This window comes from Miniopterus schreibersii (assembly GCF_964146895.1).
Source record: "Miniopterus schreibersii genome assembly, chromosome: 12".
Lineage (NCBI taxonomy): Eukaryota > Metazoa > Chordata > Mammalia > Chiroptera > Miniopteridae > Miniopterus > Miniopterus schreibersii.
In genome coordinates, this window is record NC_138112.1 from 65,814,424 (window position 1) to 65,838,285 (window position 23,862).

General features: G+C 44.3%; 2 protein-coding genes and 1 long non-coding RNA gene across 5 annotated transcripts in view; all 3 read left to right on the top strand.

Moving 5' to 3' along the window:
• The window catches only part of ZFP91 (ZFP91 zinc finger protein, atypical E3 ubiquitin ligase), a 28,295-nt gene extending 22,028 nt beyond the window's left edge, over positions 1-6,267 (top strand). For both annotated transcript variants that reach the window (XM_081155294.1, XM_081155295.1), the window contains exons 10-11: positions 1,013-1,112; positions 1,464-6,267. In XM_081155294.1, coding sequence (XP_081011420.1) covers positions 1,013-1,112; positions 1,464-1,974 — 611 coding nt within the window. In that variant the 3' untranslated portion in view covers positions 1,975-6,267. The remainder of the gene's footprint in view (positions 1-1,012; positions 1,113-1,463) is intronic.
• On the top strand, positions 5,445-12,156 carry CNTF (ciliary neurotrophic factor). The gene is made up of 2 exons (XM_081155401.1): positions 5,445-6,907; positions 8,297-12,156. Exons 1-2 carry the CDS (start codon positions 6,794-6,796, stop codon positions 8,783-8,785), a joined length of 603 nt encoding a protein of 200 aa, XP_081011527.1. The 5' UTR covers positions 5,445-6,793; the 3' UTR covers positions 8,786-12,156.
• Positions 12,157-15,917: 3,761 nt separating this feature from the next.
• On the top strand, positions 15,918-22,925 carry LOC308565806. Of its 2 annotated transcripts, XR_014000076.1 has the most exons (4): positions 15,954-16,159; positions 17,877-17,925; positions 18,992-19,390; positions 20,416-22,925. It is a non-coding gene; the product is annotated as an uncharacterized lncRNA (long non-coding RNA). The 2 variants fall into 2 exon arrangements; XR_014000075.1 differs by lacking the exon at positions 18,992-19,390 and having other exon boundaries at positions 15,918-16,159.
• The last annotated feature ends 937 nt before the right edge of the window (positions 22,926-23,862 follow it).

Consider the following 23,862-nt stretch of genomic DNA (forward strand, 5'->3'; position numbering starts at 1 on the left):
AAATATATTTAAATAAATGGATACCCTACTCAGTTTGTCATGCTACTGTGGAGCTGGAAAAGTGGACAAGACCTGGGAGATACTAAGAGTTGTCTCTGGGTTAGAACTGTGCATTTTTAGATATTCTGTAGAAAAGAGACCCTTAAGCATTGGTATCATTTGAGCTCTTGTTAGAGATACAGAATCTCAGACCTGCTTAATCAGCATCTGTATTTAACAAGATTCCTGAGTGGGTTCTAAGTACATTCAAGCTTGAGGAAAACTTGGTTCTTCTCCCACACTGAGTTTTAAAACTGTTTGGGATGGAGTAGAGTATCAATTTTGTTATTGTTTGCCTTTTAACTTATCCTCATGTTTTCACTCTGTGTGTAGTAATTTTAAGTGAAAGGCATAGAAAATGTAGTGATCATTCAACAAATGATACTAAGCATCTGTTTGTGCGCTCTCTTGCGAACCAAGGGATAAAGAAATAAGTAAAATGCTCCTTTGCTGCATAGATTCCACACCATGTTACCAAAGTCATCAAAAATCCTGTGAAATTTGGGGGAGGTAGTTGAATGGTACAGATGGTATTGGGGCAGGAGAAGAAGGTAAATGCAGGTATTGTGCTGCATATTTGATAGCAGCAGCGTGAATCTTTTGAGATAAGTGTAAATTATTTATCTTCGGTAACATTTTTAAAGAATAAAATCCAAGAAAAACGTAGTAGTTTACTTGCCAAGCAATTTATCCAAGATCTGCATTGCTGGTAAAATTAATATTAGGATTTTCATTCTCATGTATTTCTATCTAGGTCTTTTTTTAAATAGGCCCTTTCACTACTGAATGTATGGCATTAAAAAACAAAACAAAACTATATTTCTTTTTAAAATTTTGTTTATCCAGTGTTTATACATTGAAAACAATGTTGCGTTTACTCTAAATTGACCTTCCTAGTCTGCTTACTTATTGCAAAGTAGGAAAAAATACTTACAGGGTTTCTAAATGGACACTAACCACAATTTTTTCTTAGATCAAAGGGATTACATCTGTGAATACTGTGCGCGGGCCTTCAAGAGTTCCCACAATCTGGCAGTGCACCGGATGATCCATACAGGCGAGAAGCCATTACAGTGAGTGTTTATTTATTGGTAAACATCTGGGTGAGAAGCGCATTTACCCCACTTGAGGGTTAGCCCCTTTATAGACATTTCAGCTGTCACTGTTATTTACTTTTACCAAATTAGAGTGGGTATTGTTTGGGAGAGCCAACTTAGTGAACTTTTTCTTCTGTTTTTTCCTGTCTTTTAATCAAACAAGAAATCAGATTAGTGTTCCATCTGGTAATTTTTTCTACTCTTTCACAAGAAGTATATGTTACTCACTATTGCTTATGTATGTGACCTAATTTCTCACCTGACTTTGAATAAGAACTCTCTTTATTTCTCTGTCTGATCAGCCATTTCCTCTTCCACTCTCCTTAGATGCGAGATCTGTGGATTCACTTGTCGGCAAAAGGCATCCCTTAATTGGCACATGAAGAAGCATGATGCAGACTCCTTCTACCAATTCTCTTGCAATATCTGTGGCAAAAAATTTGAGAAGAAGGACAGCGTAGTGGCACATAAAGCAAAAAGCCACCCTGAGGTGCTGATTGCCGAAGCTCTGGCTGCCAATGCAGGCGCCCTCATCACCAGCACAGATATCTTGGGCACTAACCCGGAGTCTCTGACACAACCTGCAGATGGTCAGGGTCTTCCTCTTCTTCCTGAGCCCTTGGGAAACTCCACCGCTGGAGAGTGCCTCCTGCTGGAGGCTGAAGGGATGTCAAAGTCCTACTGTAGTGGGACGGAGCGGGTGAGCCTGATGGCTGATGGGAAGATCTTTGTGGGAAGCGGCAGCAGTGGGGGCGCTGAAGGGCTGGTCATGAACTCGGACATACTCGGTGCTACCACAGAGGTTCTCATTGAGGATTCAGACTCTGCTGGACCTTAGTAGAAGGGAAGACTTTAGGCACTGGGACGGCTCAGACTTTGTACTTAAAAGATAAAAAGGACAAACAAGTGAAAGCATTTAAGATCTAGTGAAGTAACCGGAGGCCTGCTCTCCCCAGCGTGGGTCACAGCACACACCTTCTCTCCCCTCCTGTCCCCTTTATAGAATTGATGTTGCCTTTACCAGGAAGGTAGACAAAAAATAAGAAGCTCTTAAAAGTGAGGGTCACCCTCATGCTCAGTTCCAGCCAGGCAGACTTCCTGCTCATTGCAGATCCCTTTTTCTAACCTGTAATTCTTCTTACATGCTCTGGATCAGCTTTTAACTCTTAGTGGTATATACTGTCCTCTCAATCCCTTCTCCTCTACTGCTGCCCTACGGCCTGGCTTCTACCCACTGCAGCACACTTACCCTCAAAGTATCATATAATTCTAATCTCTGGAGGCTGGCAGCTTGACTTGGCACTTTAGGGCCCCTTAACAGGGTGAGCTGTTAAAACAGCACACATCTCTCACCCCCTTTTCTTCCGTTCCTCACTGGGTTTCCGAAAGGAAGGATACATGGGGACCACTCTGACCCCAGCACCTCAGCCCTCCTCCCAACACCTTCATATGGTTCTCAGTGGTGCTCACTTGCTTGGAGGCAGGCTCCCAACAGGGAGGGGGCTGCCCTTTACGTGGTCTCTTTGACCATAGGACAGGGCTGTGTATCAGTGAGACAGAAAAGTCCCAGTTTAATGGCAGAAATTTGCACTTTGAACATGTGTGTTTTTGTGTTGTGGAACCTGAGATTCCTTATTTATTAACGGAAAGTCTGATTTTTTTTTTGATTTTTTTTTTTTTTTTTTGTCTTTGTTGCTATATTTTGTGGGGCTGGGAGAGACTAGATTATTCTGACATGGGGTCCTTTCCATAAGAGGTACTTTTGAAGGCAAGATATAGGGTTGAAGAAGCACAGCCAGCCTCTAAAATCATAGCTCTCCAGTGGCCTTTAAGCTGGTCCTCAGCACTAATAAAATCACTACAGTAGCTTAGTGCTTTTTCGGAAGCCTTTTTAGGGAAGAATGTTAGATTTGTGGTAATTAGTGCTCTGAGATTTTAGAGCATTGAGATTTAGGAATTTTGAGGGGATAAGGTTGTTCAGGGTCTGAATTACAGATAAAGATTTTCTCTTGTGAATTTGTTTTTATTTGTCCCCATCATTTCTTTACACATACCTCCCTGTAGGCCCAACTCTGGCCCCTTGCCTTGTGTTTGTTTTGCTTTACTCTATCATTGGTTCATTCCAGCTCCCGATTAGTGAAGGACACTGCCATTAGTGAAGGAATATTCTAGGAGTTGTACACTTTTAAGTCAAAGAATATTGCTCTATTTTGTTTCCCTTTTAATAACACTTCAGAAGAGGAAAGGCTTCAACAAAATAATGTAATAATAGCTTTAGCTTCCACCTGAAATACTGGGAATTACCACTTCCCTTGCGATTGGGGGTTTTTTGGGGTGGATTGCTTATTACTATCCATGGGAGAGACAGGAAATGTTTTTGTGTAAGTTAAGAACTCCCAGGAGACGAAAACCCATTTTGGCTCATTTTTAGGGAATTAAAAGGGCAATTTCTGTCCTCTTGTGCACCTCAGAAGCTGGAATTCAAGGCTTGCCCTATGCATTGTTTGTCAGAAATGTGCGATGGCTGTTGGAAAGAATGAAGTTTTGCTGAGAACAAAATAAGGAACAGCTTGTTTTTCACAAACACTAAAACTACAAAGTTTATCAATTTTCTCTTTGATTTTTTTTTCACAAAAAGAGGGTAACAAAATGTCATCTCTGAAAGAGGCTTACTTGACACCCACTAGTGTCAGTGGCTGGGATGCCAGGGAGTGGGGAGTGAGACACCTACAGTGCACAGTCTTAAATGCACTATTGTTTCTCTTCGGAGTGTGGCAGCTTTGCCATCCCTCCAGTGTGGGGGTAGAAAGTGGAATAAGGACAGAAGGGGTGTCGAATATGCTTTCCTGCCCACAGTAAAAACTTGGAGTTGACTGGTGTGTTGATTAGATGTGAAAATACATGACTGACTGGGTGGTCTACAACAAAGTTGCCCCCCAACGTAAGTCTATTTTGTACTGTTTCACTAGCTAGCATCCTTTCCCCACTTTTACCTTTGTCTTTGTCACATTTATTTTATACTTTGTGTCCATAAGTTACATTTTTGGTAGTTAGTAATGAGATATTTTAGCCACGTACACAAAAGCAAACTGCGTAAAAAAACAAAACACTTTATGAGATAGAGGAAATATGATCTTCCCTATCTTACACTCCTCTTCCCTCCAAAGTTCTAATAATTAAAACTATATGTTCTTTCTCCCATTTTTTGGCCTCTTCATAGCTAACCATTTGCCTACAATTTACTTCAATAAATTATTATAGCAGGTTGCGATAAATTTTTAAATATTTTTCATGGACTTTATCTTTTTCCTTTTGAGATGGGGATGCTAGCATAGGAAAGAGTTGGTGTAAGTAAACTAACTTATACTGGGGCCTCTTCCCTTTTCCTTTCTGCTCCTCATGCTGTTTACTTCTTTGTCCTTCCAAGGAGCTCTTTCAATCTTAAAATTCTGCATTTCCTACTTCTAGTCAAATTCTGTTACCTTTTTCCCCACTGCATATTCTCCATCTTGAATGGGCAGTTCTAGATTCTGAAACTGTAGTTGAGATACTTTCTGTGCTTCCCCCTTGTTTGATTGCCCAGGGTTATCATAATTGCATAATTGAGACTTAATATGCTTCAGAAAGTTTAGATAAACACTGGCCAGGATTACTGGGAGTAAAAAATATATATATATATTAAGGTATGGAAAGGCATCCACGTAGAGCACTTGAACCTCCTTTGTACCTGTTGGGAGAAAAAAATACGAAGAGTGTATTAAACCTGAGGTGGTTACAGTCTCTTTGTTTGAAATTCCATTTTTCTCTGCTGTCTTTTTCCCACTTTCCAATGTACTCAAGAAAATTGAAAGATTGTAATGGATCAATTTAAAATATTTTATTTCCTAAAAGCCTTTTTGCCTATTGTAATGTGCAGGACCCTTCTCCTTTGATGGGAGAGACAGGTAGTTACCTGAATCTAGGTTGAAAAAGTTATGTAAAAAGAAATTATAATAATAAAAGGGATACTCTGCTTTTCAAATTCTTGTTTTCTCTTAATCTAGGTAAGGCATATCCAAAATAAATATGTAAAGAAGAAAAATAAAAGTTGTGTTCATGGAAGCAACTGGTCTTCCTTGGTTGTACTGAGTTACAGTTGTCCCAGGGCGAAACGATGCTGCTAAGAAAACCACGTGCCCTCAGAGCAGGCCTTACGTGGCAGACCCTGTTTGCTCTTGTGGAAATCAGGTAGTTAACTTTGGACTCTGTGTAGCTCTTGATTTCTAACGCTGAGATGCCCTATGATCCTGTGATCAGTCGGCAAAGTGTACCAACTTTAAGAAAAAGATAGAATCCTCTTACCTTCTAAAAAGGCCTGTGACAGCCACCCAGGCCTCATTTCTTCCGTACAGCCCTCCTTTGTTTACCTATGGAAACTGGCCCCTGAGAAGGCAGAGGTAGTGTCCATGATAGGAAATAGTGAAAGCTAATTGATTCATTTGAAGTTGAAACTTGCAGCCCCTACCAATTGGCACCATCCCCTAACCTACTGAATTAAATGCAGTAGAGTAGCAGCTCTCCAACTGCTTTTAAACTCTCTTGTCCTCATTTCAAAGCCCAGCTCATTATCTTACTTTGTTAAGAAGCATGTAGTATAACTGCGATAAGGAAAAAAAGAAAAACATGTTGTCACTTGAGCGAGACTGCCTTAGTAATGTTACATGTCAGGGTTGGGTGGTTCCTGTCCTTTGGTAAAGAACAGGCCTAAACAGTACCTTCCTCATCCTGAAGCTACGAGGAAGGCACTGTGATTGAGATCAGAGATGCTTTCTTAGCCGATTTTTAATCAAATGTAAGTTAAACTACCTTTAAATACATAGTAAAAGGATGGGAGTAAAAAAAAAGGACATCTTTTTAAAGGACCTTTTTCACACAAACTTTGTTCCATGAACAAAATGTGAAATATCTAGACAATGAAATTGTAAAGTCAGTGGAAGAAACAACTGTAGAATCAAACACTAATATTTAAATTTTGAGCCTAGTTAGTTGGATTTTATTTAATTTCTTTAAGCCTCGATTTCTTTATATGTAAAATGGGGGGAATAATATTTATCTCATGGAATTATTTGGAAGATCAAATAAAGGCTTGAAAACCTTGAGCACAGTGTCTGGCCCAAGGTAGGTGCTTAATAAATGGCAGCTATATTAATAATATTAATGTAATATTATTGAATACTTTGCCAGGCCAGAAAGACAGGGAGCACAGAGGAGGGTGGTAATGAAGTGAACTATATGTGTGTGTATAGAATAGGTTACATTAGGCAGGGGTGTCATGAGGATTAGTATAGTGTGATAGTGACCTTGTTGCTAAGTGCAAAAGCAAAACAATGACATAAAAACAAGTAGGCTAGGCACTCAGTGGAGGAGAGAGATGGAGGCAGACGCTGCAGGAAAAAAAAGCTGAGTAAAAGGGGCCTTTGATTCCACAGGCACAAAAATCCACAGCCAGGAATTTGCTGCCACCTCTGAGTCAGGCAGGGGGTGGGGGTGGGGTACTCCATTCCATTAGTAGAGAATGCCCAGTGGATTTAGTCTTTGAGAGTCACATTTCTTACTTGGAACAGTGTAGACAGAAACAAACTCAGCTCACTTGTTTCCTGGGACAGTTGAGTTGGGGGATGGCTTTCGCAGAGCACTCACCGCTGACCCCTCACCGCCGGGACCTCTGTAGCCGCTCTATCTGGCTAGCAAGGAAGATCCGTTCAGACCTGACCGCTCTTATGGAATCTTATGTAAGTTGCCTATTTTGCTGTTGTCTATTTTCACTTCCTCTCTTCTGATGCAACCCCTTACCATTACGCGCCAGTCCCATTACCAATTATAAAAGCCCGGATCATACAGTCACCTGTATATTGGATACATGCTATTTGACACGGTCCCTTGCCTTAAGGAAGCTCATATGAGCTTATTTCCTTTCTCTGGTATTTTTAGGAGACATGTTCCTTGAGTAAGAAAATACATGTGGGTTGCTGGGTAGGGTTGGCTATCTGTCTTAGAGGGTGTTCCTAATTTGCCTACAGTCTGAATTCTGCCAGAAGAGATGAGCCATGAGCCCTCTAAGTTTGGGTTCTTCATATACATTGTTCTGAATTTCTGAGCTATGGAAATGAAAGACAGAGTAAGGTTTATAGGATTGTGAGAAGAGCAGTGTAAACCCAACCAATTTCTCATACAGTATTAGCCACCCACTTTTTAATTAAACACAACAAGAGTGTTTCTGGAGTGCCCTGGCTGGTGTGGCTTGGTTGGGTGGAGCGTCATCCCGTGCACCAGAAGGTCATGGGTTTGATTCCCGGTCAGGGCACATACCTAGGTTGTGGGTTCGATCCCCAGAGGCAACTGATCAATGTGTCTCACATCGATGTTTCTCTCTCCCTCCCCACCTCTCTCTCTAAATATAAAAAGAAAAATATGTTTCTGGATCTAAACAGAAGGGTCACCTATACTATCAGAAGGATTCCCTAGAAGAGTCTCTGGCAAGTGTTAAATTCTTAAAACATTAACCATGGGTTTCAGATTGGTTTTCTGACTGGGAGATTATCATCAGTCTACCTAAGATCTGCTATGGAAACACTCCAGACCCTGTGGAGCGTATCTTTGTATAGCCCCACCCGTTGGAAATCAGATCCTGAAGTACCAGTTTTTTAAACTGATTTCCACTGAATTCTCTGAAGGATTTTCCTCACCACTGAGAGTGGGCAACGGAGGAGAGATGATTAGAAAAATTCTACAGAGTCTACATTCTAGGGCTTCCTAGGTGTGGCCAGTGTCTTCAAGTATGTTTAAAACACTTAAAACTTTAGTATGATTAAAATACTCTAGGAGGGAGTTTGAAGTGGGAAGGAAAAGTAATCCCAGGCCAGTGGTTTTCAACTTTAAGAACCAAATGAAAGCTGCAGATTCTCCCAGGAAAAATAAACAGTCGTAGTCAAAGCAGTATGTATAATTCCAGGGACAACAGGGCCTTCCAAAAGTCCAATCATGGACCTCAAATCAAGAGTTTCTGTTCTAGACTTTATTTTCTTTATAATTTGGATCCATGACCAGGGAAGCGAGTAAGATTTTATATGAGATTTGGGGATTATTAAGTGAGATGTGTGCGTCTCTGTATCCTTGGCCAGGTGAAGCATCAGGGCCTGAATGAGAACATAGACCTGGACTCCGTGGATGGTGTGCCAATGGCGAGCACCGGTCGGTGGAGTGAGCTGACCGAGGCCGAGCGACTCCAAGAGAACCTCCAAGCTTACCGTACCTTCCATGTCATGTTGACCAGGCTTTTAGATGACCAACGGGTGCATTTCACTCCAGCCGACAGTGACTTCCATCAAGCAATACATACCCTTCTACTCCAAGTTGCTGCCTTTGCTTACCAGCTGGAGGAATTAATGGCGCTCCTGGAACTCAAGATCCCCCCCAATGAGGCTGATGGGATGCCCGTTATTGTTGGAGATGGTGGTCTCTTTGAAAAGAAACTGTGGGGACTAAAGGTGCTGCAAGAGCTCTCACAGTGGACAGTGAGGTCCATCCATGACCTCAGAGTCATTTCTTCTCATCAGACTGGGATCTCAGCACATGGAAGCCAGTATATTGCTAATGACAAGAAAATGTAGCAGTTAGCCCGGCGGGAGTGGCTCAGTTGGTGGAGCGCCATCCTGTGCACCAAAAGGTTGTTGGTTTGCTTCCCGGTCAGGGCACATAACCTGGGTTGCTGGTTTGATCCCCCATCGGGGCACATACAGGAGGCAGCTGATGGATGTTTCTCTCTCCCTCCCTCTCTCTGAGCATGTCTCTGGTGAAGATCAACAACAAGAAAGGAGCAGTTACCCATCTCTCTCCCTTTCTTTTCAAATGGAATATATATATAGTTATCTGAGGCCTCGCTTTCCCATTCTTAAATTTTTGAAAACCTTTCAGACCACAGGCATTTTCATCAAGTAGGGTTGGAGACATGGACTAATTGGGCATACAGGTTTAGTTGGCTGGAGGATAGGCGGGGGGATGCTGGGACCGTAAGGGAGTGGGGGCAAGGGCACCATTGTTCCACCTCAGTGCTCCAGCCTTTCCTACCTGCCAAGAAACCTCTACAGACATTTAACAGCTTCACAGGATAAATATATTTTTAACTCCTGTCCTGGTAGACTCTTTTGAGGACTATAACAGGGAACTAAAAATCATGGACTTTATCCAATTCAAACTCTTGGATAATAAAGACAGTAACTAACATTTATTGAGTATCTACTACATTGAAGCAGTATGTCAGGGGCTTCATGTATATTAGGACTTTCACAACCCTGTCAAGGGAGGTGATGTTATTTCCATTTGGCACATGAGGTAACAGGTTCACAGAAACTTATAACTTGTTCAAGGTTACCCACCTAGCACACAGTGCACTAAGTTTGAACCCAGATCTTTCTCATTTCAGAGCCTATATGCCCTTCACTTTAGAGGCCTGACGTGAACCTCTATCACTGCACCTCTTTGCCACAGAGGGTTGGAAAATGGACTCCCCATGGAGTCCATCCCTAGCGCTGAAAAAACAACCCCCTTACAGTAGTCCCACTTATCCAAAGCTTCACTTACCCCGGTTTCAGTTACCTATGGTCCATGGCAGTAAAAAATATTAAATGGAAAATTCCAGAAATAAGCAACTGATAAGTTTTAAACCGTGCTGTTCTGAGTACTGTGATGACATCTCATGTGGTCCCGTGCCATCCTGCCCAGGACATGATAAACTCCTTTGTCCAGCGTAGCCACGCTTTATACGCTGCCACCCGTCAGTCACTTAGCCATCTCCGTGATCACAGAGAGCAAGCGAGACCACGCTCACATCACGTTTACTACAGTGTATTGTTATAATTGTTTTATTCTTGGTGTTAACCCCTTACTGTTAAGAAAAAACATACAGGGTTCTGTACTCTCTGCGTTTCAGGGATCCTCTGGGGGTCTTGGCGTGTCTCCGCGTGCGTGAGGGGGACCACTGTACATGTCCTGAAGGGCACAGTGTGAGTGTCAAAGGCAGGGTTTGTTGTCCATACGTGGCAGAGGAGAGCAGTGGAGATGTTAAGATACTGCTTGGGGAAAAGATTAGACCCACCAAACTAAACTTGGGAAGCTGGGGGTGGGGGGTGGTAATGCAGCATACCTCAGAGTGTCCACTAATGTTTGTGAGCTTGGGGTTGGGCACAGCGTATGCCAGGCTGGCACGCATTGTAATCAGCAATGCTGTGATACGGTCACTGTAACCCAGGCATTCATGGACAGTGGATGGGATACCACTCAGGTTAAAAAGTCCCAGAACTCCTTCACCACGCATTCTCTGGACTTAGTCATGAGGAGAGGGTGAGGCCCACTCGGTTCCCAGTGGGAAAGCCAGCGATACTGAAACAATGCACAGCAAAGCCCCCACGCTTCCCAGCAAAGGGGCAGCACTGTGTTTAATGTTATGGAGAGAAACAGTATGAAAAGTTCGCTGGCCGTCGGGCCTATGAACTAGTGCAAGTGTGAATCCAAAACGTCTCAGGTGTATCCTTTCATACCTCCAGTCAGTTAAGATGCTGGACCTTGGGTTGGGGGCCCATATCGGTTTCGTTCAGTTGCTTGAGGTAGCTTAAATGAGCCATGAGTCAAGGCTAGCTCACATAGGTTGCATGAGGTGGGATGGGTGACTTAGCTTGTGTCCTTTCCCACAAGGGTTCATGAAGTCAATATTATGAGAAGACTCTAGGGTAGAAATTAGGACAATACAGGGGAAGTAAGGCCCTGCTCTCTAGTACGGAAACAAGGTTGTATGCATAGAAGAGATCACACTAGGTTGGAACTGTAAGACAGGCTTAAGTGTTACAGAGTTAAAGGAAGCAGCTCTACGAGGACCAGACTGAATTAGGGATTGACATTAGGCTGGTGCTGCTGGTGTGTATCCTGTAACACAGGGATAACAGTGTCACTGGGAGTCTGTATATTTTTAATCATCCACAATCCAAAAGAAATTTTTGATCTTTGGATTTTAGTTTTGTTTCTTAGATCTGCATATGGATAAGATCTCTGGGGAATCATAGTTTTATATACATATAAACTATAGAAATATGTACATATACCATATTCTATATGTGTGTATATGATTAAAATGCATACTTTCAGTTCTTTGCCCCTAACTCTTATTTTGTCAAGAGGATCCCTTCCTGTATGAGAGTTGATAAATTCCTCCTGCGTTGACTTAAGAGAGCGATTTGGAAAAGATTTGCAAATTAGCACAAACTCGAAGCCCAAGCATGGAATAAAATTAGCTTTGAGATAGTCAGGCTTGAGGGAAGTGAGAGTTTTAATAAAAACGGAAAGTGTAAAGTCATAGCCCTGGTATTGCTGTTATTTCAGGCTGCTGTGGATTAAAGCCCAAGGGATGACTCATTGTGGTGACCGCTGGTCAAGCGGGGAGAGGACAAGTAAATATTTCAGGGTGACATAGCCTGAAAGGTGTAGAATGATTTTTTGTAAATTCTCACCTCATGGGGTAGCTGAGCACGGGGTGGGGTGGGGGTAGGAGCTCCCACCAGGGTGGCGAGGGTTTGGCGGAGGGGAAGACCAGAAGAGACAGTTTGGGTACCACCTCGACTGGTTTGCTGTGCATGTGCATGTGTGTCGCCAGAAGTGTTCAGGTCAGGACATTAAAAAGAATGGTTTGGCCTCTTTGTCTCATCCCACCTCAGCTTAAAGCCTCAGATCCAAGAATGAACCCTTTGAATACTGGTACATTAAAAAAAAAAAATGAACATGACAAAAATTTCCTCTCTCTGCCTAAAAGCTGCTATAGAGCTCTAAGGTCTACAGATAAAGACAGAGCAAAAATACAATTTGGTCTTTTGATGAAATGCGTGTGAGAGAAAAATATCCAGGTGCATGCGATTCTTATACTAACTTGGATTGATCTACTTTGGGCAAATAGAAAATAAAAGACACGAGAATGGCTCACAATAAAGATCTCACCTCAGCAAGACCATGAGTTGCTTCTTTTATTTCTGTATCTTCGGATGAACAAGGGGAATTTCAAGTGATTTCAACACTGTAATGCTCCCAGCCAGCCCAGCTCAGTCAGGGGTGCTGGGTAACTCCACGAAGCCAGGCCCCTGGGGAGAAAGGGTAGGCTGCCCTGATGCCCACCAGCCGGCTTGCAGACGGGGAAGATTTCATTTTATGTGGTTTAATTTCAAGTATTTGAACCCCAATCAAGCCTTTGAAAGACAAAAGAACCCTGACTAGATCATTGCTGGTCAGGTAGAAACTAAGTTGTGGAAAATCACATAGAGGGAAATAAAAATTTGCTAAGACTTTCTGTATTTGTGGCCACTTGTTTAAGGTAGTATGAAACAATACTGCATTTACTTACATCGGGCTTCTCTATTTTGTGTCATCTAATCCTCTGAGATACGATCTCTTGCTCACAAATGACGGAAATGAGAATGAACATTAACTAGTCCCAGCCCCCTGCTCTAGTGCTATGTGACAGGACTGGAGTTTCAGCTCTGTCTCCAAAGGTCATGCCACTGCCACGGGACACCTAGTAATTGAGGTCATCTTATACCGAAACACACTTGTTTTTGGGATAAAGCCAGTACAGACTTGTACCAAATCTTGCTCTTTGGCAAACCCTATGAAGTTTCCAAACTTTGAGACACGTCACTTTTTCGGAGCTGCCTCATTTATGAAACGGAAATAACAAATACTAACTTCACAGGTTGTCACATGGTTTAGACAAATTGAGTATCTGAAAAGTACTTACAAACGGCGTACAGACATCCAGTGTCTTTAAGGCCTCAAATTGCTGGCTTGGATTAATGTACGACTCTCGATTGAGGAGAGTTCTGTATGTATCTCAGAGAAACACCAGCTGCTTCCCGGGAGCCATCTGGTCACAGCCTAGACTCCGCCCTGCCCTGTCTGTGGGCCTCTGGCCACTGGAGGCTGACCCGGTCCCACACAGCCTCCAGGAATCGTCCACGTCCCTGGAGAGTTGAGACTCGGGCTGCTCACTGCGCCCCAGAAGATGGCTTTCCCAGTAGGCGGGTCAGACAAGCCCTGGAGAGGCCTGGCAGGCTCTCTGCAGAGCCAAGGAAACGTGCAAACCAGGGCACCACCCAGGATGTGTTAAAGCCTGCAGTTGGATGAGCTGTCCTGCCATATACCAGCACCCTCCTGTTAATGCAGGAAGGAACTCAAACTTCATTTATTTCCATCCCGTCATTAGACACAGCACCAGGGAGCCAGAAAGGTTGAGTGTCTGCCTCAGTGTCCCAGCTAGAAAATGACAAGAGTGAGAGCTACAGCTTAGCCTGGGGCATTCCCTCCCGACTGCACCTCCCAGCTTCTCCATTAGACCGACTTCATCTTAGGAAACATCTGGCATTTCTGTTCACATCCTGTTCACTCTTCACCCAGTGCTCTCTCGCACCCTTACCTCCAGTCAGCCTTTGTGAGCCTGGAAGCAGCTACTCCTAACACAAACTTCACAAGATGCTAAAATTATTAACATTATGAAGGCTGAGGCATGAGGAAGGGCTCCATTCTTGTTCTGATTAGCCTGGGAATTTGAACTTTTTTATGTTTTCGGTTCTGTCGCTAACCCTCTGAATACCCCCTAAAGGACTCCCGCATCCAGACCTCCTGACACCAGTCCTCCAGATTTCCCGACATCTAATAACCAGCCTGGACCAATCCTGGGGCTAAGAATGCAGGACTGATTGTTCTCAACAATGCACTTTTTACCCTGAGGACCCTTAACTCTTCTTTCTTCCTCAGAGCACTTCTGGGTTTTTGTTTACCTGTGTTCCAAGTCTGCAAACTCTAAGACCCTTGAATAAATCTTTATCACTTATTTCTAGCCAAAGCCTCCAGACCCTCGGCGTTCTTTCGACATGTGTGGACCCGTGTCGTGGAATCTGAGGCACGCTGCTCTTTCACTCGGGTGCGGCCACTGGATTCCAGCAAGGGGCCTGCGTGAGCCCTTGGGCCCTGTGGGCTCCCCGACTGCGCCAGGGTTCCAGTGGTGAGTTCTGCTGGTTCCAAACCTCCCTCCTGCAGTCGGGGCTCAGAGCTTTAATTCTCGGGTTCTCTGATACTGGTCATTGTAACCGGGCGCCCTCTTTCTAAGTCTGTTTATGGAGGGACAACCCCATTCTACAACGCCAGCTGATTCATAGGCTAGCTTCTGCTAAATATTTGTCTTGATGAACTTCTGCTAAGAAGGACAATTTGGAATTTCAGTGGCCACTCTGGGTAGCTTTTGAGATTCTGAAAGTAATATATTTTACGTGCACAATTAGAAAATCTTAGCCATGTTAAACAAGCTGAATGAGAAGCATTTTTCAGTTGGTATTTAGAGGCCCCTAAGAAATTCAGTGGTTCAAAGATAGCCTCCATTCAAGAAACAAATTTGAAACTAAAGTAAATTCTGAACTAAACAAAAAAATATGAACTCTTTTTTGGAAACTTCCTCAGCCAATTAATAAGAAAGATTTCATAGGGAAGGACACAGACATAAATTCTACAAATCTGTTTTCCAGGCCCAACTTCCTACCGCAAAAACGAATGAGCTTGCAGATAAACTCCCTGGGGCTGTTTTGCCCAGCTATGACACCTTTCAGGAGAATTTATCTTTTTTTAAAATTTCTTTTTATATATTGATTTGAGAGAGAGAAAGGGAGAGAGAGAGAAAAAAACACACAATAATTTGTTGCTCCACTTATTTATGCATTTATTGGTTGACACTTGTATGTGCCCTGTCCAAGGATTGAACCCACCACCTGGCGTAGCGGGACAACGCTCTAACCAGCTGAAGTTTCCAGCCGTGCCAAGGATTTACCTTCAACATGGAGTCTGCACCCTCTGTAAGTCCTCAAAAGCTCCTTCCTCGGGAACTCTAGCTAGTTATAAGTACAAACATTTTGGTCCCTCCTCTTCTGTCTTTTGAATAAAACAGGCCAACTTAGCCAAAATAATTTAAAATTCTAACCACCATTAAGGGAAAACTTTTAAGTCCACCTCCAGGGCCCTCCCTGAGACAGGGAATTCTAAACCTCTCTGGGACCATGGAATGCACTCTTTGATTTGCAGAAGCTTCTAAAAAACAAAATAACTTTTAAAAACAGCTCTAAAAGATTCCCAAAAGAAACTTAGATCGTCTGAACAGGTAATGAAAAGCAAGAATCTCCTGCAATAGATTAACAAAAAAATTAAAGATATGAGAAGTCCCTAAAACAAAAGACTGTAAGACCAATTGGTTATTTTTCCTGTCTCTCCCAGGGGTAGCTATTGCCAGTGCTCTAGGAGCTTGGCTTGACTTTTTGCCTGCCTAGTGTTATCTACCAAAAAGAGTTCATCCCCCCGGGGCTAGCTGAGCCAAATGCTAGACACTGAGAATTGCAGTGGAGAAATCTTGGCTATTTCTTGATGAATGACACCATCCAGGAGAATGGGAAGCTACTGCTCAAAGCCCCAACTCCCTGATGGCAATGGCCTTTAGGTAAAAGGTTACATAGGGCAAAATCACAAGACACCCAGGTTAGGGGTCCAGGTTGTTGGGAGCAGGTTGGTTGGAGGTGAGGTGAGGGTAGTGAATCATTTCTTCACATCCCGAGGACAGGTCTAAGGTCTGCTTCAGTGTCCCTCTGTGGGGAAGTAGCCGGGAGGCCGTTCCACCTCAGGGCTCAGGAGCTGAAACCTAACTTAGGTGGAGATGTTATCTTTAGCCGCAGAGGCCCTGACCACGGGACCATTAGTCAGGGCCCAGGGCCCGGCTGCTGCCTTCTGCTGCCTGGGGGTTGCTGGCTACCAGGGGGAAAGGTCAGATCTCTCAGGGTTGTAGAAAGACAGAGAAAGAGATGGTTTCTAGAGCTGGGGTTTCAAACTCAATTTAATCAAAGTCATGAGGACCCTCGGGTTCACGGGGATGAGGCCCGTTCTTTCTTTCGCCTCAGAGGAAACTGCCCTGGAAGGTAAGACCTGTGCACCCTCTAGAGTCCGTGGGATTGTTTAATACCATGCCAGAAATATTTACTGTTGATCCCAGCCGAAATCTGACAGGATATTTGAAAGGATTTGATAGCTTTTTTATTAGAAATTTGGCAAAATTGGAAGCTAAAAATTCTAAGCTTGATAAAAAAAATGTTAAGCCTCCTCCTCAAAGCTAAAATAAAACTGTATTTAGTTTAGGGGAAGAAGCACATGGGGAAGATGTTGTTGGACTGGTAGATCGATCTATGATGTCACTTAACTTATAACCCAGTGCCTTGGGGAACTGGAGCAACTGTCCTTATCTTACAAATCTTTGCAAAACCAGAGATGCAGCTCTAAGAAGCAGTTCAAAGCCCACCTATCTCTACCGTCCTCAGTTCCTTAGGCTGAAGGGGGGGGGGACAACAAAGTGTTTTTTGTGTTTTTCTTAAAGCATAAACTGCTGCTCTGGCTCCAAGTTTCCTTGCCAAGGTCAAATATCATAAGCTTAATTATCTTCCCCACATATATTAATAAGAAAATGTCTCAAACCTTGAATGAATAAACTTAACTTATCCCAACTGTTATAAATTCGTGGGTTTGGGCTTTATTGTATCTGTCTTATGGCTGAAAGTTTAATGAAACTACCAGGCCTCTGTTTGCATCTGTCTGTATGTTTGTGTGTGTTGTGTGGTATTTCTGTCTCAGGAAGGCATTGCTAATTTGTAAAAGAGCCCTGTTTAATTGGCTTAAAGGAATTAAGTGCTTATATAAAAAACTCTCAAAAATATAATAGAAACTAACCCAAAATTCTTTTCAGAATCATATGATCTGAAAAAATATTTGATATTAAAGCTGGTTTGAGTTTGGTCTGGTTTAATTGGCATGATATTAGAGTCATCAGAATTATGTGTAATACTTTTATTCGACTTGGGTTTATTAGTCAGATAAATTTATCTTATCTCCATTGCAAAATTTGCCAGCAAGAAAATTAACTAGATATAATGAAATTTTCATAAGTAACCTAGACATAATTATTGAGAGCAAGTAAAATAAATACATGTAGATGGGATAAAAAAAGTTTTTAGGTAAACTTCAGCATATTTATGTTTTAGTGTATGTTTACTTAAATATTTCCCCAAAATCTTTTGGTAACTTGAAATCTTAGAGTTTTGCCAAGATAAGTTAGGTGATGAATCAACTGACTACCTAGGTCATTTCTGAATGACATATAAGTATTTAATTGTTAAAGAAGTCTATCTGCTTTTCACTTCTTATTACAGAGAAACTAAGAGATAAATTTGGATCCGTTAATGAATATGTCTTGTGCTTTGTTGAAGAAGCAGGTTTCTAAAAATTATAAAATATATTTGCTAGTAAAAGAGCCCATGTTTTTAGAAGTGATGAAATGTATTCATAAATTTGCCAATCTAAAGAACTCTAATTGCTGACTTTTTAGTTGTCATTAGAAGTGAATGTTCCTAAGGTTTAAGAATTCTAATTAATATGGAAGGAAATAATACGTGTTTCCAGTCAAAGGAGGTCTAAAAGTGTAGAAATGCATCTTTGAGAGGTTTGTGGAAAAGGAATCTTGAGACGGGAATTTTATGTATGGTCAAGCTAACTAAGATTGAGATGGACTTATTTATGTTACCTTTATTTTAATCTCGAAAGTACACTGATATAAAATTAAATTCCGTTTTCTCTCTCTGTTAAAAGGGAACACCAACAACAGTTTATAACCCACGCTGACAGAAGTCAACGCGTGGTTAGTATTTCCAGTGGATAACCAAGAGCCTCTCCTCCTAGATAAAAATGGTGAAGATGCCCAGTCACAGCCCTGCCCCTGCCTCTGACAGCAACAATCCAGAGCTAACCTGGGCTGCATGGGATCTTCCCAAAACTAATTGAACCAAGTCCAAGCCCTACAACAAATCCCTCCTAATACTTCCTTATTGGGGTGCCCAACATCTCCTTCGCTGCAACAGGCCATAAACCCAACTTTGTGTTCCTGCAGGAGTTGTCATTATGGTCTCTGGCTTAAGGGTATCGACACTGCAAGGAGAAACCACTGGGAATTTTTAACCAGTCAAAGGACACGATAGGGTTTTTACATTTTTAAAGTGAGCACTCAAGCCACGATGTGCAGATGAGCTTATGGAGGCGAGATCAGAAGCAAAACATCCAGATGATAGAGAAGTGAATTAAAAGTGACCGTGGGGATGGAAAAGCACGGCAGAGGATTTGGCCTGGAGGCTGCGGAGAGGATAGTGAGTTTTAGAAAAGGGAAAGAAACCAAAAGACACCCCCTCCAAGCTAGGAGGATAGTGAATGACTTAGGCAAGAAATACTAAAGGGGGAGCAGGTATTGGGGGAAGCGTAGGCAGTTGCAAGTCTGGTTTTAAATATGTTGAGTTGAATGTGGGGCACAGAAAGCATGGAGGAAGGAGTGGGAGGTGAGAGGCTGGGAATTAAGTTCCATAGGAAGACTGGGGCTCAACCGTAAGGGCCATGACCGTGACCATGTGAAGGACTTTAGATTCATTCCATGGGCAATGAGGGAGCATTCAAGATTTTAGATCAGTGACCTTAAAGTCAGCATAAAAGAGACCCTGAGAAGAAGGAAAGGAAAGGCAAGGAAAAGTCACCAGGGGTCAGGTCAATTCTTCTGCCTTAGTCCTAAAGGGAACTGCAAGGGGTCCCCTTGTCCAAATCTAAGTGCGGAGCCCCCTCTTATTCCGATGGTCACCAGAGCTTTAGCAGACCTAATGCATATCAGAAAGCCACCCCGCTCTCCATCTCTCATCTTGGGCAAATTTGTGTCTCCCCCAAAGGGTTTCATTTGATTTTTCCTGGACCTCCCTCTCCGCACGAATAACTCCTGTCCTGCTTCAAGGTTCAGATCATATTCCACCTTTGTGAAAACATCCCTGATCAATACACCTGCATGGCTGCCCCCGCTCTTTGCTGTGACTGTTCCTTACACACCACCTCCTATCGCTGTTGCTTCCACTCTGGCTGCTGTTGCTGCCGCCACTGACGACAGTGATGACTTCAGTTCTGATACTGAACCAGATGCTCTGCAGCTCGCTCAGTCCTCGCGACACCCGTCACACTTGATGCGATTATCATTTCCACTTACCCGACCAGAGAACTAACGCTCAGAAAGGTTAAATGACTCACCCAGCAGCATTGCAGAGCTGATAACTGGCAGAACTGGTATTCAGATGGAGGTATTTGGGGTGTAGCAGCCAGACTTTTTCTTTCCGTCGCGATTGTATGGCTTAGCACAGTGCATAGTGACTGTGTGTGTGGCTGTCTCCTGCTGGCATGTGGGGCCCTTGGAGGCAGGGTCTGTGCAGATAGATGCTCAGCGAATGTACCCCGAATGGAGGAGGGAGGCAGGCAGGGAGAGTGGTAAGGGAGCGGAAGGTGGGATGTCCTGGAAGGATGATTGCCTGGTGAGACCAATGCTTCCAAACCTTTTTTCACAGAAATGAACAAGGTGGCACATGGGTAAGCTGGAGGGGATCTGGGTTCTGGGAGCAAGCTGCTGGAGGCTGGAGGGACCTGGACCATGGTAGGGAGGCTCTGCCTGGCAGTCTCAGGCCCCACTGGGTTACCATAGTGTTGAAAGGATGACTACCTCTTGGCATCTGTTGGACAGACTGCGCTTGATAAGAAAGGTTAACTAGCTATTTCTTAAAGGGCCAGGTAGTGAATCTCTCTAGGCACATGTGCCACAAGATCTGTGCGGCAGACCCTGTCCCTGCAGCCGGGGGCGGATACGGACAGCACGGGAACCAGGGAGCGTGGCCGTGTCCCCTGAAGCTTCCTTTGCAAGGACAGGCACCCAGCCCACCCGTGCACTCCCACACTCACGTGGCCCTTAGGCTTGGCAGCTCTGAGTTCTTCTAGATTCGGATGAAGTCGTAAGGGAGGCAGACCCTACCCCATCTCACCGGAGGCGTGAGACGGTGGCCGAGATAAGGTGGGGCTCAGGGGGGACTGTCCACAACTGCTCAGCTCTGTATTCATTTCTCTTTATTAAAAAAAATAATCGACGGGCTTTTGTGTAAATACATGCAACAAAATTTGGAAAATGACTTAATCGGAGGGAATATAAAGGCAGAAAAGTTGGAACTAAGATTGAGTTTAGCAACAGAAATGTTGTAGAAGGGGCCAAAATGTGGGTCTAAGCTTCCTAGGAGTCAAAATAAGGAGAAACGTCTGTTTGCTTCACTTATGTCACTTCCAGCATCCATAACATAGCAACAACCCGGTGTCTGAGAGAAGCCTGCTCCAGGAGAAGACACTGTGCCATGTCACAAGCAAGGATCCTGACAGCCGTCCAGCTGGGGTGAAATTTCAGCAGCCTCTCCACCCTGTTCCTCTCGGTTCTGAAAGGAATGTGCTCCTGGACGCCTGCGGATGCTGCCACCTCCCCGTCCCACCCCTTTTATTTTTATCTGTCTACTTGCCTAGAATATTTTGAGACGATGAAAACTACGTTTTATCCATCTTTGCATTACTCAAGCTCTTCTGATGGGCAAATTAGGGCTTAAAACTGATTTATTAAAGAAATAATAATACATCTAAGAATCCAAGAGGGGCGGGTGACCTAAAAGGACTTGATAGCTGGGTGTCATCACCTGGGACCGCACAGGACCTGTCGCAGAGCACGTGCCGGGTGCTCTGCCTGATGCTGAGCTCTGGAAGTACCTGTGCTGAGCCCCCCCCCCCCCCATACAGAGAGCTCAACGTCAAGCTGGGTAAAGAACTCACGCACGGCGACACCCTCCTCGCCACATGCTGCTGAGGAGTAAGACAGGCCTTCATCGTGTGAGGGTCAGGGGAGAGGGGGTGATTGAAAAGGCATTCTCGGGGGAGGGGACATGAGACCCAGTCTAGACTGGTGAGTAAGAGTTCAGCAGGCCAAGGCACAGCCGGGGATTGACAGGACATGGGGACCAGTGTGCACGGCCCAGTGGGTGTGTCATAGCCAGAGGCTAGGGGAGATCAGGGGGCCAAGGTGGGTCAGCTCCAAGGCAAACAAAAGTGGAGTGACACGTTCGGGTTAACATGTCCTGTCTAATTATTAATAGCGCCTCCTTGGGTCTCAACAGGAATTCAGATTTGGACTTTAGGGCGGTCCATTCTGTCCCCTTTTATTTTTATCCCATATCAAAGCCTTCGTTAGGCCCCAATTGTCACCTCACCGCTTTGGGTGGGGGAGCTCAGCGTTTGCAGCCTGGGAGGCTTATTCCAGGAGGTGAACCGAGACCATCAGAGGGGGGCCCTCAGCTGCTGTTGAAAGGATCCTCCCAGGCCAGGACTGAACAGATCTGACAATGTGTCTGGCTGAGAGGAGTCCTGTCTCATCCCAGAAGCCCAGTTAGCATTTGTGTCCCTCATCTTGTTTTGTTTGATGCTCTGTGACATTTTCACAAGCGTAATTTATATTGTGTGGGCGTCTGACCCACTAAACCAGGAGCCCTGCCCACATTCCGTTGTGTGCCCAGCGCTCTGCCGTTGCTCACATCCACACGTCCTCGGCAGAATTACCTGCACATCGTGACAGCTCGAGGTGACGTGCCAGGCACTGTATTAAAGGATTTCCTTCCATCATCTCCTTCAATCCTTGTAACAATGGTCACAGGATTATTCTCATTTTGGAGATGAGATCAGTTCTCAGAAAAGTGAGACAGTTTGCCCGTGGTCACAGGGCTAGTGAGCAGCTATGCTGGGGCTGCAGCCAGGTCTGTCTGATTTGACTCTGGGGTCCTACTCTTACTGCAGTGACAAATCAGACCCCTGGTGTTAGCGTGATACATTTCAAATCTAGGAAGGTCAGGCGGTTCCAAAGTGCTTTGCATCCATTAACTCATTTAATCTTCTCGAGTAATCTAGGAATTTAACGTGCCAGCTCCATTTTATAGAGAACCAAACATAGGCAAGAGGAATTACCAGAGGCCAATATTTTGACCCAGACCAAGCCCCTAGCTTTGCTGCTATGCTCAGCTTTAGGCTCCTGGGAAAGTTACTTAATTCTCTGAGCCTTTGTTTCCTCTCTGGTAAAATAGGCCTATTCCCAGTTCCTAACTAAAATTGTTTTCCGAAGACTTCAATGAAATCATCTTCGCAAAGGGCAAATTCTAAATACTCAGTAGGTATGAGCCACTCTCCTTCTTAATATGTGAGTCGTGTGACTTTGAGAAAATCACATAACCTCTCTGAGCTTCAGTCTTTTCATCCACAGCCTGAAGGTTTGGGAAGATGAAGTGAGATGTTTTTATAGCGGTATTTTCACATAGAGGACATCTCTGTGAACGGCAGTGACCATGTGTCTGGCGCAGGCTGAGGAGCGCCACCAGTCCAGAAGTCCTCAGCAGACTGTCAGCTCTAATGTGCCCACACCAGACCAGCAGGGACAGCCATCTCAGCAGTCCTGGCGTTATCTGGATTTCAATTGCCTCTTTTACTTAGGACTCAGAGTTCACCCCAATGCTATCTCATCAGTATCCTGACATATTCCAGTTTGTAGCCAAAGTAGTTGAAACCCCAAGAAGTAAAATGACTCACTTAGGTCACCCAGTCAGGGAGATGGGGTCTTGTCAACACCGTGGGGCCACATTTCCTGAAAACTACCAGCACCTAAGGTCTCTCCATGTGCCTTTGAAGCTGGGTCTAAAAACCCACCCAACAAGGGGCTCATTTGGACAGCGTCCTGATAGGGGTACAAGGGTAGAATAAAAATACGAGTTTTAAATTTCTCTTCCTTTCTCTTTCCTTTCCCGCCCATGTACCAACAGATTGTATAATTGATTAATTACCTGTCTATGTTTTACCTTGTGCTCTGGCTAAGATTTTGTTGCAGTTCTCAGTTGACCAGGCAAGAACAAAAAGACTTTTAGCCCAGCCCTGAACGTACACTCCTGGCCACCAGGAATGCGGAGGCCGATCGATTAGGCCTCAGAAACGCCAGGATGCTGCATGCCCAGCCACCGCCTGGCCGGTTCCAGGGTGCTGGCCATCCCGTCCCGGGGACCAGCAGTGAACACATTCATCAAGACCCAAGACCCCTGCAGGGACTCAAATCCAGGGCTGCAGATCCCCAGAACTCCCTGCACCCCCTACCCACACCCCCTTCCCCACGTTTCTTTGTTCTGCTCTCCCTCTGCCTGCAGTGAGAGGGGGAGAGGGGTTTTGAGGACAAGAAAAGCCTCCCGTCTCCCCAGCTGCTGGCACCTGTCCTGCGGGTTTGGCTTTCATGGGAGCAGCGGTCCGGACCCGGCTGCAGGTTATCTTCCCAGGGTCAGCCCTGCATGCCCTGGCTTCCGAGGTCAGGGTTTACTGGGACACCAGGTTCTTGTGACAACCAGAGACCCGCACTCCGAAGTTAAACTGGGATGAAGTCTGTGTTCCAAGAAATCTCAGCCTTGTCCCTAAGAAACTGCTGTCTTGGGCTAGAGAATGGCAATTTGCTGTGACGAACTTGAGCAGAGGGAGTCTCTTCCATAGGAACTGCTAGGGGTGGCATAGAGGGGTGGGGACTCACATATGTTTTCCAAAGCTAAGCTTCATGGAACATCTGTTGGAAACATCCAGTGGCTTTTAAATGTTTTAACTGATCACAGTTTGAAATATGTTTTACATTGTGACCCAGTGTATTGATCCATATATATTAGTTTAAAACCTAGAAAGC